Genomic DNA, 18898 nt, shown 5'->3' on the forward strand with positions numbered 1-18898 from the left:
TATAATGCGATTCAGTTTTTTGGTCGAATGTGTGTTGAATAAATTATCGAATATGCAATTCCACGAACACGAGCTTCGAAAGTTGCTCCACCATCTACGAGTTCAACCGTAAAACCTACGCTTCCTATCAAAAAACATTTCCCCAATTTTATACCAGTTATATCATTGATCGGATCCACTTCACGTTGCTGGTGTTAGATTTGCCAAGTGCCACTTTGTGCGATATTCTGTTTCGAGAAATACCACACTGGGAGGATCCACTGAATTTCTTCTATCTTTTCACATTTTTCTTGTTTACGAATTTTGTTATTTTGTTACAATTTTAACATTTTATGTGGGAAATAATTCATTTTTTCGAAGAAAAATGTAAGCCATCGTCATTTTGGTTTAACGTCGTCGTAAAACTTATAACAGGAACACGTAACACATTTTCTTTGTGTTCGACGTGTATACTCGTCGTCGCTTATTTTTATTTGCATTTTATTCACGTTGATTTCTAAAACTAAATTCCACGGTTAACTGGTTAACAGTACATCGCGCTTCGTGAATATTTCAATTCACTCTTCTATGCTAAGGAATCGCACGAGTCATCTGATGCGTCATTCGTCTATCATCTGACACGGACGAAGAAAGGAAGAATTTCTCGAGATTTTACGCAGAACGAAAATTTGTTTTTCGATATACGCTACAATTTTGTTTTTCTCATAGAGATTATACGAGAAAGTAAAATGTACTATTGTTCGTTTTATTCCGCGCGATTCTCAACTTTTATAATCTCGCGTAACGTAACAAAGCATTGCAAAAAGAAATAAAAAGGTGGAAAAGTAAAAACTGAAAAATATGTTGCACGTAGAAATTTCTTACGATTTCTCTTCAAACTTTGAAAATTTGGATTCAAATTAACGCGATATAGTATCATTTACATGTACAGTTTAGTTGATAACAAACTAACAGCAAACAAAGCAATGTTTATCGATGTTTTACGAAATTTATTTATTACACGACTTATATTTGTGTGACTTTTTCTTCGTAATTTCGTAATTGATTGTTATTCTGGGTGTTTAGATATTTTTCATTCTGTCCACAGTTTCCACTCGGTCGTATCTTCCTTTCGTTAACAAACTTTCTCGAGTTTGAGGAAAATATGAGAGAACCGTTACTTTATATGCAAGTTTCCTTCTTCGAACGTTAAAAGTTCGAAATTTTCTTCAAGCATCAGGAGTATTTTCATTTGTCGAAACGAGGACGAAATTGGGGTATAAAACTTGGCGAGCGCTGCAGCATCGAGAATTAATGATATTGTGCTTCAACTTAATTTATCGCCATGAAAATGCTGGTCTGCACTTAGTCGACCACGAACTTTTACTATTTCGGACTTTTTCCTCCTAATATTTTATATTGGGTTGGCAACTAAGTGGTTGCGGATTTTATCATTAGGTGGCACTGACAAAATCCGCAATCACTTAGTTGCCAACCCAATATTATCGTTCCATCTGAAACTTCTATTATTTAAAGCATCGTATTAAACCTTGTGTCCGAGTACAATGTTTCCAGTAATATTATACAGGTTGGTTGGTAACTGGTGGTACAAACGGAAAGGGGGTGATTCTACGCGAAAAAGAAGTCGAAAATATAGAATAAAAATTTTTCGTTTGAGGCTTCGTTTTCGAGAAAATCGACTTTGAATTTTCGCTCGGTACGCGTGCACTTTATCACGTCTCGTTATAACGGACCTCACTGTACATCGTTGTCTCGATGGATATTATCGCAGTTTAAGTTTGTTTTTGCCGTAACGGAAAATTAGGAATACATAATGAAATAACATGAAGTAATCATAAAGTTTATTGTTACAAAAATTGCTGAAAGTGTTGCCCATTCTGTCCAACACATACTTCTGCTCTTCTAATTAAATTTCTATGAACACTTTCTAACGCATTCGTTTGTTTTAAAGTATGAAAGGCTACAATAATCTTTTCTTTCAATTGCTCGAAAATAAAACCTCGAACGAAAAATTTTTATTCTATATTTTCGACTTCTTTTTTCGCGTAGAATCACCCCCTTCCCGCTTGTACCACCAGTTACCAACCACCCTGTATGTTGGGTTGTCCGGAAAGTGTCTTTCTTTCAAAGAGACGTCTTTTTCAACGACGCATCTTTATACAAACATAAAACCTAATCTGTCGAACATTGTGATCTTTAGTTTGATAAAACAAAACGGATCATAGGTAATTCGATAAAATAATATAAAACGGAAAATGTGCATCCATTATTTCCTTATGGAACGAAAGAAACTTTTCGGACTACCTAATAGTTTCGTATTGCCATAAACGGAGAAAATTCGAACTTTCTAAGTAACGTAAACTAAAACTCGAAATTCGTTAAAGTAAAATTGAGGAAAAATCAAATATTGTGCATAGTAACTTTCTAAATTTTTATGTACAATGTTCGTCGTAATAATATCAACGATAGAATATAATCAGAAGAGTACGCGTGCGATAAATTCGATCGTGCGTTTAAAAAGAAATAAATGAAAATTTCAATAAGAACGTAGTTGGCGATTTAATAGAATTTCAATAGAATTTCAATAATGGACAAGAATTTCGTTATTTGTCCGGTAACGTCGTTGTGTCCATTTTCGTAAAAGCCAGATTACGATTGCACGTTTTTCTCGATTCGAAGCTTCGTCGAGTTTAATCCGGCGACCGGTTTAGGCTACAGTATGTTTCAAATTTCCAGCCCTTTGTATGCAGAAAAATCATTCGACCCGATGAACCGCGTGAAATGTAGAAGTTCACTGATTCAGCGAACGAAAATAAATCGCATGTAATATTAAATCGATATCGTCGACCTGAGGGCGAACTTTCTCTTTGGAATCTCGTATCTTGGACACGTCGAATCAAACTTTCGAAATTCGATATTTCCACCGATTCAATGCTACTCGTATGACTTTGATATTTGTCGATACAGCCCGGTACACGTGTAACGACATTTGCGACTTCGACGCATGGAAAATCCGTCTCGCAAAATGTGCGCTAGCCTGTGCTGAGCTGGTGAATGATTGCCACGTTAGAACGAAGTAGCTTCAATAAATAATTGATATGCAGCGAAATAAAGAAAGTTGTGGCAAAGTAAAAATTTTAATGTAAATCTTTCGATGGATTCAAAGGCGTAATAAAAAAAGGTAATAAAAAGATTTCGAAGCAGAACTAGATTATTTGAAATTCTCTGACGAAAATGATACGATAGAAGGTCCTTTAGTGCGGAAATTACGTTACAGAATTTTTTCGAATGGAAAGAACACAATGTAGTTATTGATTTTGAAGAACGTTCCATAAAATATTGAGTTACTTAAGCTGCTTATATTTTGATTTTTGAAAATAAGCAAACGCGTATTGTTTATCATTTTATTGTTAACTTATTTATTCCATCTTTTCTATTATTCGTTATTTAATATTAAAAATTACACTTATTTTCTTAAAGTTGATTCATATAATTATCATGCTTTCTTTTATGAATTAATTGAATGTTAACGCGTCGCGTAATTTATAAGTATTAAGAAAAATCGTTTATTCGAGTACATTATTCACCTGGTGTAATGTCACTCTATTAAGAAGCACGAAAGAATATATTCTTGTTCGATTTATCACGAAAAATAAAATCTTGCACGTGTGTACAAGCTGTTGGTTTCATCCAAAAACTACGACGCATGGGATAGAGAAACAGATATATATGCAAATGCACGTAATATATAAGAGAAAAACGTATGTACGAGTCCATAAATCGAAGTACGAACTGAAGAGGGAAATTTAAATTTTATCGAAAATTCTACTTCTAATCGACGTCTGCGTAAGATACGAGGACTAGCTGTTGGCGAGATACGGAAGCAATTTGTAGGTTCGATTTTAACGTCTAATAACTTCCAATGGCTGTCTGATATCCGCACGGTAACATTTCCAACGAAATAACGAGAGCGATTCGCAAAAGAAAATATCGACTCGCAACATTCGTTCTGGGCACGTGCTGCGTGAGCGCGTCTGCGTAATCCGTTTTTAACGGGCGAAAAAGTCAGTGTTATTGCTAAAACGAACGTACTAGGAAAAAAGTAGCGAAGCGTAGAACTTTAAAAATAAAACAACATTTTTCCACGTTATATTCCTTCTGATATTTACGAAGCCTTCGTGTGCCAAAAGAATCTGACATTCTAATGTGACAATAAACAGGAAATCTTTTAAGCAAAAAGAAAAAAAAAATACATATATCTCGAGTTCTCAGTGGGATTAGGGGCGTGTAACGAATCTTCATTTAGATTAACCATTGTTGTTATACGATATGCATGATATTTACTGGTACCGATATGATTACAGTACCGATATGGTACAGAGTTTGACAAGTAACCGTGGCAATTACATACTCGAGATGCCAATGACAATGATCTTAGGTTCAATAACGAATCCACGGTCAAAGGGATAACAAATACGTCTTCTTCCAAAGTCTAAGTCGTACTGAGCTTACTTGTCCACAATTCAAGTGTAACTCAACTTACTTGTCTACGATATAAGTAGAACTCAACTTACTTGTCTACAGTATAAGTAGAACTCCCTCAGTCCAAATGGAACTGCACTTATATACTCGTCTCTGTACCCCTCGGGTCAACTATATTTTTAAGGAGATCTATACAATTACTCCATAGCTTTGTTAGGTAAAAACGTCCATGCCATGACCGTGGCTACGTTTAGCGACCAGTTGTGTCACTTCGAGCCCAAGCCTACTGTCATAAATCTCGGGTAAACATAGTCGGATTAAATCATAAACAACTACTTCTGAGTTTTATTATTTAAGTGCAGCTATAATAAAAAGTCTAGACTAAAGTATTGGGGGTCTTCCCAAAAATTCCAAAAGAAAGGCCCCGATGTCCTTTTATCTCCAACATGTATATAGGAGAAATAAAATAGTATAGTAATTTTTTAATTGCACACTAAATTAGTATTAAATTCCATACGATATTTTCAAAGATCTTGTATCTTTGAATCTATCAGATTTGTTTTTAGATACAAAAGAAAATTAATAAAAATGTGACTTATTTTTATTCATTCTTTTGTACTGTTCGATCGTTCTCCACTATGATACGGTTTCAACGAAGAAACGTTTTATTTATGTTCAAGTGAGAATTTACCTAAATCAAGATGAGAAGCCCGAATGTGAATGTGACGGCAAACTATGGCGAGCTTCAAATCGTCATAGAGGAAAGCACATCGGGCGAAGAGGAAGAGGAAGGGCGAAGGAACGAGTCGCCTCCGCGTGGCATGGATAATGTATGTTTTTTTTTCTTTTTATTTATTAGAATATTTACAATCAATTCTCGTTGAGAATTTTCAGTAACTTAGTTTGGCGTGATACAATGACATGGATTATAATAGTTTTATATTGTTGGTTCTAGTAGAAACTAAGGATTTAATCTAGAGGGTATTTTCTTTTTAGTCTGCGGATCTGGTCCGTCGTGTCCAGTAGTTGGGTGACTAGTGGGTTGTGGTGGTTGTTGACTCTTGTGTTATATCTGCTTCTGAACTTGTGTATTTCATCTTTGACTGTAGGTATCTTGAGGTCGCGGTGGATTGTTTCGTTGGTAACATACCAGGGTGCATTTAATAGGGATCTTAGCGTTTTCGATTGGAAGCGTTGGAGTATTTCAATGTTGGAATTACTTGCTGTTCCCCATAGTTGGATTCCGTAGGTCCAGACAGGTTTTATTACGGCCTTGTAGAGGGTTATTTTGTTCTGTATGTTTAGTTTGGAGCGTCGGCCCGTGAGCCAATAGAATTTTCTTAGTTTTTCCTTTAATTGCTTTGATTTCTCTGAGATATGTTTTTTCCAAGTTAGCCTCCTGTCCAGGGTCATGCCCAGGTATTTTACGGAGTCCTTGCTTGGGATTATTGTGTTGTTAATGGTGACCTGGGGGCAGGTTTGTTTTCGGAGCGTGAAGGTTACATGAGAGGATTTTTTTTCGTTTATTTTGAAGCCCCATTTTTGGAACCACTTTTCCATGGTGTCGAGACTTCGCTGGAGAGTGGATGAGGCAATTGTCGGGTCTGCGTGGGTAGCTAATAGTGCTGTATCGTCGGCAAATGTTGCTATTGTTACCTCGTTTGATATAGGTAAGTCGGCAGTGTAGATGGAGAACAGTAGGGGTCCGAGGACACTACCTTGGGGTATGCCGGATTCTATTGGGAATGTTACGGAAGAGGCGCCTAGGCATTTAACTATGAATTGTCTGTTGGTTAGGTAGGATTTTAAGATGGAGTAGTATGGATGGGGTAGGATCTTTTTGATCTTGTAGAGTAGCCCCACATGCCATACTTTGTCGAATGCCTGTTGGATGTCTAAGAATACCGCTGAACAGTATTTTTTCTTTTCAAGGGTTTGGCTGATCATGTGGATTATGCAGTGGATTTGCTCTACTGTTGAGTGTTGTTTTCGGAAGCCGATTTGGTGGTTTGGGAGTGTTTTCAATTCTTCTAGGAGTGGGAGGAGACGATTCCTGAGCATTCTCTCGAATAGTTTAGACAGGGTAGGTAAAAGACTGATTGGGCGATAGGAGGTGGTTTCATATTTTGGTTTACCGGGTTTAGGGATGAGGGTGATTAGTGAGATTTTCCAAGCCTTGGAAAAGTGTTGAAGGCGGAGGATAGCGTTAAAGATTGATGCGACGAGTGCAATCCCTTTTATGGGAAGTTCCTTGATTGCTTTATTTCCTATTAGGTCGTGACCTGCTGCTTTCTTGGGGTTTGGCCGACTGATTGCTTGTATAATCTCTGCAGAAGTGATGGGCTCAATAGGAGGGGACATTTGGAAGGGAGTGTGCAGGTATTCGGTAACGTCTGCAGCAGCTACGGAGGAATGGAGTTTGAATACTTCAGACAAGTGTTTGGCAAATAGGTTGGCTTTTTCTATAAGGCTACGCGCCCATCCGCCTTGCGGGCGGCGGATTGGAGGTATTATTTGTGGGGGGCGCGTGAGTTTCCTGGAGGCCTTCCATAGTGAGTAGTTGGAGTCGGCTGTGGGGGACAAGCTGGCGAGATATTTGTGAAAACAGTCATTATTGTAGTTTTTTATGGTTTTGGATAGTTTTCTAGTTGCGTTGTTTAGTTTGCGTTTGTCCTCCGGTGTTCTATGGGTCTGCCATACTCTTCTTAGTCTACGTTTTTCTGCTATTTTTTTTAATATGTACTGGGGATATTCGTGTTTGCTGATGGACGTTATTGCCGGTGTGGAGAAGCGGATAGCGTTTATTATGCTCGTGTTTAGGTATTCCGTGGCTGCTTCGATTTCTTCGTTGGCTTTTAGTGAAGTTGAGGCTGAAGTTGTGTGTGTGAAGATTTCTCTAAAGAGCTGCCAGTTGGTGTGTTGGTTATGAATGGAGCCATTAGGTGTATTCTCGATGATAGTTGAACTGACTGTTACTATCACGGGGGAATGATCAGAGGAGAGATCAGCCGAGGAATTGATTTGGACGTGTCTTGACGAGATATTTTTAGTTATGATGAAATCAAGGAGATCGGGTATTTTGTTTGTGTCGGTGGGCCAGTGTGTGGGTTCGTATGTGGTAAGGTAGTTGAGGTTATTGGTTATTATGCTGTTGAGGAGGTTTTTACCTCTTACTGTAACTAGTCTGCTGCCCCATTGGGTGTGTTTGGCGTTGTAGTCTCCTCCGGCTATGAATCTATTGCCCAGGGTGTCCAGGAAGTTGTCGAAGTCTTCTTTGGCGATGGAGTGTCTGGGAGGGCAGTATACAGCTGAAGTGGTGATTGTACCATGACAGTCTTCTATTGCTACGTTTGTTGCTTGGAGGTAGTCTTTCTGGAATGGTGGAAGTTCGTAGTGCTTGATGTTTGATTTGATTATTATTCCGGTGCCGCCGTGGGCCTTTCCGCTGGGGTGTTGTGTGTGGTAGAAGTTGTAGCCGTGTATTTTGACGTAGTTTTTGTCGGTGAAGTGGGTTTCGGATATGAGCATCACATCGATTTGCTGTTGTTTTAAGAATAGTTCTAGTTCAAATTTGTGCTGAGCTAGACCGTTGGCGTTCCACAGAGCTATTCGCATTGGTTTTATTTTGCTTCTGTGCGTATGAATTTGTCCATGAAGAGTGTGAGTAGTGACAGCAAGTTGTTAATTTGCTCAGTTTGCTTCTCGATAAGTTTTTCGAGTCTGGTAAAGTTGTCTGTGTTTTGTGGGGTGGGAATTCTATTTTCTGTGTGTACAATGTGTGTTTTCGAGTTGTTTACGTTTCCTTGCGTTGCCTGCGCATAGGATACTGTTGGTGTAGTGAGTTTTTGGGGTTTAGGTTCTTGTATGGTTATGTCCTTGGGTCTCAGTTTCGGATACACTATATTATGTAGTGTTTGTAGGCTGAGCATCCTTTGTAGTTCGCAGGATGCTCTCCTTGACAGTGGATACACTTGGCGGGGGTTTCCGGGGATTTAGTGCATTGGTCAGTGGGGTGATTACCTGCACATTTTACGCACCGGAAGTTGTGATTGCAGTATTTCTGCGTGTGGCCGTACCTTTGGCACCTCTTGCATTGTATTATTTCTTTCTTTACAAGAGGTGGCTCGAACTTAACTATGGAGTTCATCAGCCGATTGATATTGTAGATTTCTTTATTGTTTGTTTTTTGTTTTAGGTCTATAAAAAATAAGGATAGTGGGTTTTTTGTGATTCTATGCCTAATGTTACTGATGTTAGTTACTTCGTGGCCGTGATTTGACAATTCGCATTTTAGTTCGTCTAGATCGACTGAGTGATGGATATTGCGTAGCACCACTCGAAATGGTCTTTCTTGTTTGAGCTGGTATGTGTGGAATTTAGCGTTTAACGTTTTTAATAGCTTGGTTAACTTTCTATAGGCGTCTGGGTGGGTCGGCAGTATTTTCACGTGGTTGTTGTTAATCTTTAACTTGTAGTCCTCTTTGCTGATGTCTTTTTCGATAGTCTTAATCATTGACTGTATGTCGATTACGTCGTTAATGAATATCGGTGGGGGAGGGGGAATTCTTTGAGTATGGAGATTATTTACCTTTTCGGTTGTAATCATGGAGTCTTCCGTGGACTCCAGTATTGAAAATCTATTGTAGGTGGTCACCTGGCTGGCTGATGGTTTAGTTTGACTCTTGTTTACATTTGTCTTGGTTGGTTCGAGCTTTCGTTTTTTCGTGTGATGGTCGTTTACCAGGATAGATGTGTTGCCCTCTTGCCACGGGGGAGGAAAAATGGCGGTGTTATAATTTAGCTCCGGGGAGCCTGTTGGGAATGATAGAGCCATCATCGAGCTAGTTAATTCAGTGTGAAAGAACTAGTCGAGAGGCTGTTAACCCCTGGCTAGGTTAGTTGGATTCGCTTTCGACAGATGGGCGTCACGTGGAATTTTGTGAACTTCACAGGGCACTGGACACACGTCTGCACGTCTCGGCACTCAGCAGCAACTGGATGGTCACGTGCTGCTTTGTGAACATTGCCGGGCACTGGACACACGTCTGCACGCCTCGGCACTCACGAACGAACCGGATAATGTATGTGATAATGTATTTTTAGTGTATCCTGTTAGCTTAACAAAACATAACGTTGTTCAACGTTTGCATAATATATTTAAAGAAAAAGATTGATCGTACTTTCTGATCTGAAAAAATAGCTCTGTTTATACATTATACATTATACATGTGTATGGGAATTAACTAGTGTCTATATAGTTTCACACTGACAAAATAGTTTCGAGTTACTTAAAAATAGTTGCTTGATTCAAGCAACTGTACGCGTTAACAAAATAGTTTCAAGTAACTTGAAAATAGTTGCTTGATTCAGGTAACTTGACCAATCTGAATCATCATAAAAACTTGGAAGGATATTTCAAGCAAAATTACAGATTCACATTGGTAAAATAATAGGTTCACATTGACAAAATGGTTTCGAATTGCTTGAATTCAAATCGTTTGACGAAGCAACATGACTAATCTGAATAGTTTAATTGTCATCTTTATCCAAGACTCGCATAGTCAATCGAGCCATTCGGAAATCACATTGACCAACTCCAAAATTGAAAAGTAGAGAAAAGTAATTACAAGTATCGCAAGTGGTGAGACAATATGCGATAAAAATGAAAAGATGAGCGTGGCGTTAAGCTCTAAGGAACTAGAGGTTTTGTGAGAATCAATCGTGTACTTGGACGATGAAATTGCGAAATTGTGAGATTGTCCAAAGATGAAGTTGGTCAATTTGACTTTCGCCAGGCTCGATCGTCACTACGACAGTTCTCGCGTATCGAAACTATCTTGATGTTTGTGTGGACAGGTGAGACGAATGAGCGATCGTGGCGGAGAAGGATCGGGACATTCGGTCGTTACGATGGAAGCAGAGCTACCGACTTTGTTTCGCCGTCGCGAATCAGTCGCCTGTTTTCCTTTTGGAGGCGTGACTAGAATATTACCAACTCGGCGAGACCCAGCGTCCAGAATGTCCGCACCACCGAGCGGTAGAAGAAATACGCACTATCTTCGGTTGGACATTATGGACGACATCGCATACCTAAGAGCGAGGGAGGTAAGGATCTTTCGTTTATTTTTGTTGAAGTGATCACCACTTCTAGGAAAACTCCACATCTGGTCTTTTTAGCTTTCTCAAGCGCTGAAGCCATCGACAGCATATAGACAAAGGAATAGCAGGGAGGCAGACCCAATACGGTAGACAGGCGACGTTGGCTTCGGGGTTCTCAGTCATAAAGTAACACTGCTAGCGTGCGGATCTGGACCAGCTCAAATTGTATTCCTGTATTTCATTATTAAGTCAAATATATACTTTGTATCTTACACTTTATCCACACGTTTTTCTCTCTTCTCAACAGGTTATGGGCCCAGGGCCATATATAATATAATGGGATGTAATATTAGCAGTAAGTATTTAGGATTAATTTATATTTATTATTTTTTTTAATAATCGAATCGTATTCTTACGTTTGAAAATAATGCACGTTTTAGCCTATTCAAGATCCTGATCCAGTTATTAATTGTGACCTTATGGATGGCCGCGATGCTTTCCTTACAATGGCTAGAGAAAGACATTATGAATTCTTTTCCTTAAGGCGCGCGAAATTTAGTTCTATGTCTATGCTATACGAATTGCACAATCAAGGTCAAGACAAGTTTGTCTATACTTGCAATAATTGTAAGAGCCATGTAGAAACAAGATATCATTGTACGGTTTGTGATGTAAGTATTAAAACAATCATCTGTAAACATGTATCATCCAATTTTCAAACAATCTAATGTTATTATTTATTATGCTAGGATTTTGATCTGTGTATAAGCTGTAAAGAAAAAGACGGTCATCCTCATCATATGGAAAAACTTGGTTTAGATTTGGATGATGGTTCATCGCCGGCCGATGCTAAACAAGCTAATCCACAGGTAAAAATATATTTTTATTAACTGAATATATTAATAATTTTGCTATGAATATTTATAATAAATATTTTTATTTTATAATAGGAGGCGCGTAAACTTTCAATTCAAAGATGTATTCAATCGTTGGTGCACGCGTGCCAATGTAGAGATGCTAACTGTCGTTTAACAAGTTGTCAAAAGATGAAGAGAGTAGTAACGCATACTAAAGTTTGCAAACGAAAAACGAACGGTGGCTGTCCAATCTGTAAACAATTAATAGCGTTGTGCTGTTATCATGCTAAACACTGCCAAGAGACTAAATGTCTTGTTCCATTCTGTTCGAACATCAAACATAAGCTGAAACAACAACAGCTTCAACAGCGGCTACAGCAAGCGCAGTTGTTAAGGTAAATACGTCAGTAGTAGTGGTAGTGGTAGTAGTAGTAGTAGTAGTAGTAGTAGTAGTAATAGTAGTATTAGTAGTAATAGTAGTATTAGTAGTAATAGTAATAATAATAATAATAATAATAATAATAATAATAATAATAATAATAATAATAATAATAATAATAATAATAATAACAACAGCAGCAACGTTAGAATAATAATTTCCAAAGATAACTAGGTGTATGTATATCCTATGTATATAAGTTAGGTGTATATCTTTCTTTTTAATGTGTTTCAGGAGACGAATGGCTGCAATGAATAGCAGACCCACAGGTCCAGTGGGAGCGATGCAATCCGGACAACAGAGTTCAAATGTTACTATGACCACAGGTGTTGCTATGAAACCAGGTGTCAGTCCTACTAATTTACCTTCGCCACATCAACCTGGAATAGGATTGAAACCTGAAACTCAAACGCCACCTGCTCACGTTCTCCAAGTTGTTAAGCAAGTACAAGAAGAAGCTGCACGGCAACAAGTACCGCATGGTTATGGTAAAGTAACGCCAGGTGGTGGAGTTGGTGCTGGAGTTGGCGTAGGAGGACAAACAGGTGGCGTAATGCCACCACCTCCTATGCAACGTCCAATGCCTGTACAAATGCCAAATCCTGGCGGTACACATCTTATTCCAATGGATCAATGGACAGCAAGGTGAGTTATTGAATATAATAATTAAAATACCGTACACATATATGTATATAAAAAGAGGTATTAAAGCTACACCTTTATTTACAGTAGGTATCAGCCAAGTGCACTGATGCAACAGAATCCTGGTTTGAGACAGCAAACGCCGCAACAGTTAATGCAACAGCAGCAACAACATCAAGGGCTGCCAGCAATAGCTATGGGAGGACAGATGCCTAGGCAAGCTGGAGTTCTCGGTGGTCCGGTTAATCAAGTTGGTCCTCAAACTCAAAGCAACATGCACAAGCATGTATTGCAGCAACTTATGCAAACTCTAAAGAATCCCCATACTCCTGAACAACAAAACCAAATACTTCAAATACTCAAAAGCAATCCACCGATTATGGCTGCTTTTATCAAACAACGGGTATGACGATTAATTTCTTCTATATTATTTGTCTGCTGACATTTTCGATTTTAATAATTTCTATTACCATATAATTTTTTAAATTAATAGGCACTCGCTCTAAATCAACAACAAAGTGGTCAATACGGTGGAGGAGTGGGCGGACCTTTGGGTCCTAATCAGCCGCAGCAACAACCTGCTCTGCAGCATATAATGTCTCAGCAGCAGCAGCACCACCACCACCACCACCACCAACAACAACAACAACAGCAAGGCAGAATGCAAATACAGGCAATGCTAAATCAACAGCAGCAACAACAGCAGCAACAGCAGCAACCTGTTCAACAGCAACCACCACAATGGTATAAATAGCAAATGCTAGTATTGCAAAGGCACCAGCACCCGTCGCAGCAGCAACAACACCCGCAGCAGCAGCAACAGCAGCAGCAACAACAACAACAACAATTTACACAACCACCAGCACCGCCTTACGGTCAACAGCGACATATAAGGCCGCCCCTTCTCGGTAAGAATTATTTAATTCTGGAGAAAACGAGATTCGTCGAGCCGCTTGGTTCGTGGTCTAACGCTTGCCACGATTCCGCGTATTCTTCTCCAGGTTATGGTGGCTTTAGCGAACAAGGATACGGTCAACCTGGCTTAAAACCAACACCACCTCCGGTACCTTCTCCGCAAGGTGTGATGGGGCCTCCAGGGATTTCTGTACAGCAACAATTAATGCAGTCCGTTCGATCTCCACCGCCAATTCGTTCTCCTCAACCAAATCCTTCCCCACGACCGGTTCCTTCTCCACGTAATCAGCCAGTTCCTTCTCCTCGATCAGGGCCGGTGCCATCGCCTCATCACCATCCACCTCATGGTACACCAACACATTCACCGGCTCATGAACTCGGTGGGCCAAGTGAAATGATGCTTTCGCAGCTGAGTGGTGGAACTGGTGCACCGACTGGTCACCCGGGTACCATGCCACATCATCCATCTCCAGTTCCACCACCCACTAGTGGCACAGACTCGAGTGAAGTGACGCCCATGACGCCACAAGATCAACTTTCAAAATTTGTCGAAGGATTGTAGTGACTATTAGTGAAGTCGGTTAACACGAGTGACTATGTTAGTGGGCGAACGATGATCTTGCATCGTATGTCAACCGTTTAGAAAGAACGGTCGCTGTTCCACCTCTCTGTCATGAGAACAGAGAGAGTAACTTCCATCCGTTCTGCGTTCCTAGCTTCGTGGAGATCAGGTACAACTACTTACGTCCGGTACACTGACCAAGTGCTGATGTTCAGAGACGGGTCAGAGTACCACTGGTGCGACCAAATTAATCCCGGATGACGCGTTTCCTTTTTCTATCTCCGAGTTAAGGTGCAGGAGCGATACAGCGTGTTGTGGTGCTGCTTAGATGCTCCGCGAAGATTCTACAGCTGGCTCAATGGACATTTGAACTTACGTTATTGTATTCTCGTATCTCAACCTCGGCTCCCCAATTGCGAACCAGTGGAACGACGAGAAACAATTAATTTGAAACTATACACACATGAAATCAAGAGAGACTATTAATACTTTATCCCCTAATACACATACATATACAAAAGAAACACACACTATGTCTCTGCCCAAACTTTTATTCCCCTTACACATGACTTTTTCATCTATATCACCTTCCCTCGCTGCTGCTCGTGCAGGCTGAGTGAAATCGTACAAATGTGTTGTGTATACTTAACGTTAATTAATAATTAATAGTTCAAATATTATTAGCGTAGCGATTATATGCAGTTATTATATACCACTATTATTATTATCGTGACAAGATGCAAAGTATATAACAAGAAAAAAAAACGAACTGTATGAAAATGGAAAGATATTGAAAAAGAAATCAACAACATTGTATGTAAGGAAGGGAGAAAAGAATTTAGTGGAAAGTTAAGTAATGTTAACTTAGATTAATTTGTTATTAAGAGATCGCAACGGTTGCCGAAGGTTGTGCCGAAACCTTAGCACCATTAAATTTTATGGATCATTCTGAAATTAACCTTCAAAATAATCTGCTAAATTGTCCTATGGGAAAGAAACCTAATAACAGGACAGGCGAGACAACGCGGATTAACGGTGTCGCAACCAAAAAGTAGAAATTCACAAGCTTACTAATGGGAGGATTTATAAATCGTGTTAATTTTGACAACAAAAGTTTTTCAAACCGAGGGTCCAACATGTACAGTTCAATCAAAATATGTAGCTACGAAGCGTAATCGAAAAGGACCCTCGCATGAAAATCGTTCTGTACATACTATACTATTATTACGATAATAATAACGATTATTATTAATTTCCCTGTCTATTATGAATTTATTATTATTATTATTATTGCTATTATATATAATTCTTATTGATTCTTAATTATTATAATTACTATTATTACTCTACTACTACTACTATTATTATTAATAATATTATTTTTATTATTATTCTTCTTATTATTATTACCATTATTACTATTAATATTATCACGAAAGAAAAATTCAAAACATATAAGTATAGTGTTAATATTCGGGAAAAAAGCGAGAAAGGGATCCACACACACGCGTTATAATTATAATAGGATATCTCTGTGCACGATAAACCCGAGAAAAGGAAATACAAATACAGATACAAGTACACATACATACCGAAGTATGTGACTATGCCAGTGCTGTATCATAGTAAACTGTAAGTGTAAATTTTCCTCTCTCTTTTTTCTTCGATACCTATTTAAATGACTAGTTGGTAACGAATGATGCGTGAAGGTGTACTTCTGAAGTCCGTTTCGTCGGATATTTTTTAAATACACGATGTACAATGTAGCCACCATGTAACCAAGCTATAACCGATTTAATCATAATCAGAATCATTAATGGCACATGCAACCGGTGTAAGATTCATATTTAAACGTGGCGTTTCCGTCGACGAAAGCGCGGTCCGATTCGAAACAAAAAGCCAGAGAAATCATGACCCGTTTGAGAGACACGTTACCTCTTGAAAAATGTATTTGACTCATTCTGATACATTTATCATCAGATATATCTATATACATATAACATCGTACATTTCCATTTGTCTTATATACATCGGTACCCTTTGAATTCGTTATAAAAGAAGGCAAAAAGCATTTTTCTTTTTTTTTTATAAAAATAAAGAAAGAATCTAACGAACGATTGGCGAATGTTTTTTGCCTTGAAAATTTTAATCGCGGGGTTGGACGGGGGTAAGTTTAACGAGAATGGTTCGTTTAAGATAACCAGTTTTCTTTCACTCAATTAAGTTCCAAATTCGAAAGATCGCTTTTTGTTATTTTTAGACTATTTTAAATTCTTTTATAAATCGGTTAATGTGAATCGTCAATCGATTCCGAAACATTCCTTTTGTTATGTATTCTCTTTCTCGCCCTTTCTTTCCTCCATCCACCGGTTTTTCTCTACGTCCTTCGTCCCTCGGACTAGTTTTATAGAAAGAACGTCGTAGATTCGTCTTTCCAAGATCGTCATATAAAAGGACAAAAAGAAAGAGAAAAAAAGATAATTATGTAGAATTATGTGATAGCAGTTAAATCGAGCGGGTCAACTATAAATCGGTTGAGAAACAAATCTTGTCGTGCGTCTGAAATTTCTAAAAGTGAGATGAAAACGATAAGAAACAGAGTAATACAAAGAACAAAAAATAACAATCTACGAAATGCGGATGGTTATCGACTGTAGATTTAAGTAAACGATTTTACTAGTAAAAAGAATAAACGTAACGACGAAGACCCAAAAGTATTTGGCTTAGTATGGCTGTGTTTAGGGCAGTGTTGTAAATCTGAAAGTGTTATAGCTTTTTTGGTAGTAAACTCTTTAAGAGCGAACAATCGAACGCTATTGTGTACCAATCCGACGATCGCGATCTACACGAGTCATTTTATCGTTTGATTTTATTAATAATTAATTACTAACGAAGATGACACAATTGCTAAGAATCGGCGTTCATTTGCGAACGAATCGTAAAAATACGATATGTGATGGGTGTGTGTGTGTGCAACAGATATAAAGAAAAATGAGTTTTCTCTTTCTGAAGATAGTTCGAGCACATAATTGCGAGTGTAAAAATGGGTCTTAGTGTGTTCGAACATCGAGAAAGAGATGGATTGTAGATTCGCGAAAGATTACTTCCGTAGATGATAAAAAATAAAAAGAAAGAAACGAATGAAACGGAAGCGGTTTGCACGTCGGATTTGTTGGCACGTCAGCGTTCGTGGACAATTTATTATTGTAACGAAAAGTGAACGATACAACACTATATATATATTATATATGTACTATATATACTATATATGTATTACATATATTATATATATATACTATATGTATTATATATATATAATACATATACTATATATGTATTATACGATTTGTTTTTCTTTTTATATTATCAAACACAATATAGGTCGCGGTTATATCATGATGGAGTAAACGTTAATTAATTAATTAATTAATTAATTATTCGATAGACGATAATTGCAAACAAAACTATGGAATATAATTATTATTATTACGCTATTATTATTGAAATACCAACTATAGAGTACTACTTTTTATTATGACATTTCGTAACTAGTGAATTGATTATCTAATTAAAGATTAATGAGACGCAAGTGTAACATTTATCCCCCTCGCTCCTCCCAGGTAAAAAAAGAAAGAACTCACACCGTTCTTCATCCCAGTCTCTTTTTCTTTTCCTAAGGAAAAAAGTCTCGAGAGGGACAATGAGAATTTTCTCTCGATACAGCCCCTCGAATCCTGATCCAACACTGCATCGGTCACGATAAATGTACAATATTTAATATAATGCGCTTTCCTTTATTTATTTTTGTCGGTGGGATTCACGTCGTTCTCGCTAAACGAGACAAACGGAAATGGAATGAAAAGATACTGTCACCGTCGCCATTCAGATACCTTTTTGTATCCCCTGGTGTAAAGACCGTTCGCAGAGTGACTTCGGAAAAACTTTAGTTAACGTCTTGTTTGCCCCCGTGTTCGCTATTCATTTTGTAAACGCGTTTTGTAAAATATATATGTTCGGTTTAGATGTGTGAAAGTTAGCCTCACGATATCCACTCGGAGAGGGGAAAGTGAATTTAGGTTTTTGCTACAGTTTTGTACTCTTGGACGTAAAAAAGACTTCGTTTTTCTCTTAACGATTTGTAACGTAGATAAGAATACTGTATGTTGATGTTCATGAATATTTAACCGAATATTGTTATATTATTATTAAAAAAGAAGTTTTAAAAATACATTCCATTTTTATTTTTCTCTCAGCTCAGGTTATATATGTACATACGTGTATCTGTTCTGCCGCGCAACACATCTGCACGCCATCCCGCGCGGCTTGCCAACCAACGGTCTACGTGTCGTCCTTCGAACACTCCATAGGCCCAAGTACCCACCATAAAGTTGCAATTCTAGCCGCATTGTTCGCACACATGGTCTAAGCACATCTGTTTGCCAAAAAAGACTTTCTAATTCCAGAAGTGTTTTCAGCTGGTTTTTTAGAAAGGTCCTTGGGTTTATTACGTGCTCCTAAGAATTACGGAGAAAGCGAATAGCTAGCCAAGAAAACAATCAGGTTTCCCCATGAACAAGGTCATCTATCAACCACGATGGTAGGAGACATTCTCCCCATCCCTTCAAGCATCCGCGTAGGGCAAAACCAATCGACATCGCGGATTATTACCCTCACTTTCTTAACGAAACGTGTAAACAACGAATCCGCGTTCGTCATGCAAAAGGGCACACCCACATTGAACTTTCTTCCGTCTCAACGTTAGAGCGCCAAGTTAGTCAAAGATCTAACGCCGAACTTCTAACATTAAGTCTAATACCGTGCAGCGTGATAAGTTATTAAGTGTTTATGTCTATTCAATCGTGTATACTAAGTGTTGAAAATATATATTTTAACTCTGTGAGC

At 38.3% G+C, this 18898-nt stretch overlaps 2 protein-coding genes across 2 annotated transcripts; both read left to right on the forward strand.

Annotated features, from left to right (window-relative positions):
• The first annotated feature begins 4415 nt into the window (after positions 1-4415).
• On the forward strand, positions 4416-10860 carry LOC126927672 (uncharacterized). Its single transcript, XM_050743721.1, has 3 exons — positions 4416-5312; positions 10339-10587; positions 10660-10860. Exons 1-3 carry the CDS (start codon positions 5184-5186, stop codon positions 10729-10731), a joined length of 450 nt encoding a protein of 149 aa, XP_050599678.1. The 5' UTR covers positions 4416-5183; the 3' UTR covers positions 10732-10860.
• A 57-nt stretch (positions 10861-10917) lies between these two features.
• LOC126927680 (CREB-binding protein-like) lies at positions 10918-18224 on the forward strand. The gene is made up of 10 exons (XM_050743724.1): positions 10918-10936; positions 11020-11252; positions 11331-11450; positions 11532-11833; positions 12112-12522; positions 12607-12922; positions 13013-13131; positions 13180-13240; positions 13274-13427; positions 13521-18224. The coding sequence occupies exons 1-10, from the start codon at positions 10918-10920 to the stop codon at positions 13994-13996; spliced, it is 2211 nt and encodes a 736-aa protein (XP_050599681.1). The 3' UTR covers positions 13997-18224.
• The last annotated feature ends 674 nt before the right edge of the window (positions 18225-18898 follow it).

Source organism: Bombus affinis, unplaced genomic scaffold (genome assembly GCF_024516045.1).
Source record: "Bombus affinis isolate iyBomAffi1 unplaced genomic scaffold, iyBomAffi1.2 ctg00000197.1, whole genome shotgun sequence".
Taxonomy (NCBI): Eukaryota; Metazoa; Arthropoda; class Insecta; order Hymenoptera; family Apidae; genus Bombus; species Bombus affinis.

Coding starts and splice junctions, on each gene's coding strand:
- LOC126927672 (XM_050743721.1), top strand. CDS start 5,184: ATGAGAAGCCCGAATGTGAATGTGACGGCAAACTATGGCGAGCTTCAA. Junction 5,313..10,338: donor CTCCGCGTGGCATGGATAAT/GTATGTTTTTTT, acceptor TTGTGTGGACAG/GTGAGACGAATGAGCGATCG. Junction 10,588..10,659: donor CATACCTAAGAGCGAGGGAG/GTAAGGATCTTT, acceptor TGGTCTTTTTAG/CTTTCTCAAGCGCTGAAGCC.
- LOC126927680 (XM_050743724.1), top strand. Junction 11,253..11,330: donor ATCATTGTACGGTTTGTGAT/GTAAGTATTAAA, acceptor TTATTATGCTAG/GATTTTGATCTGTGTATAAG. Junction 13,132..13,179: donor ATAATGTCTCAGCAGCAGCA/GCACCACCACCA, acceptor ACAGCAAGGCAG/AATGCAAATACAGGCAATGC.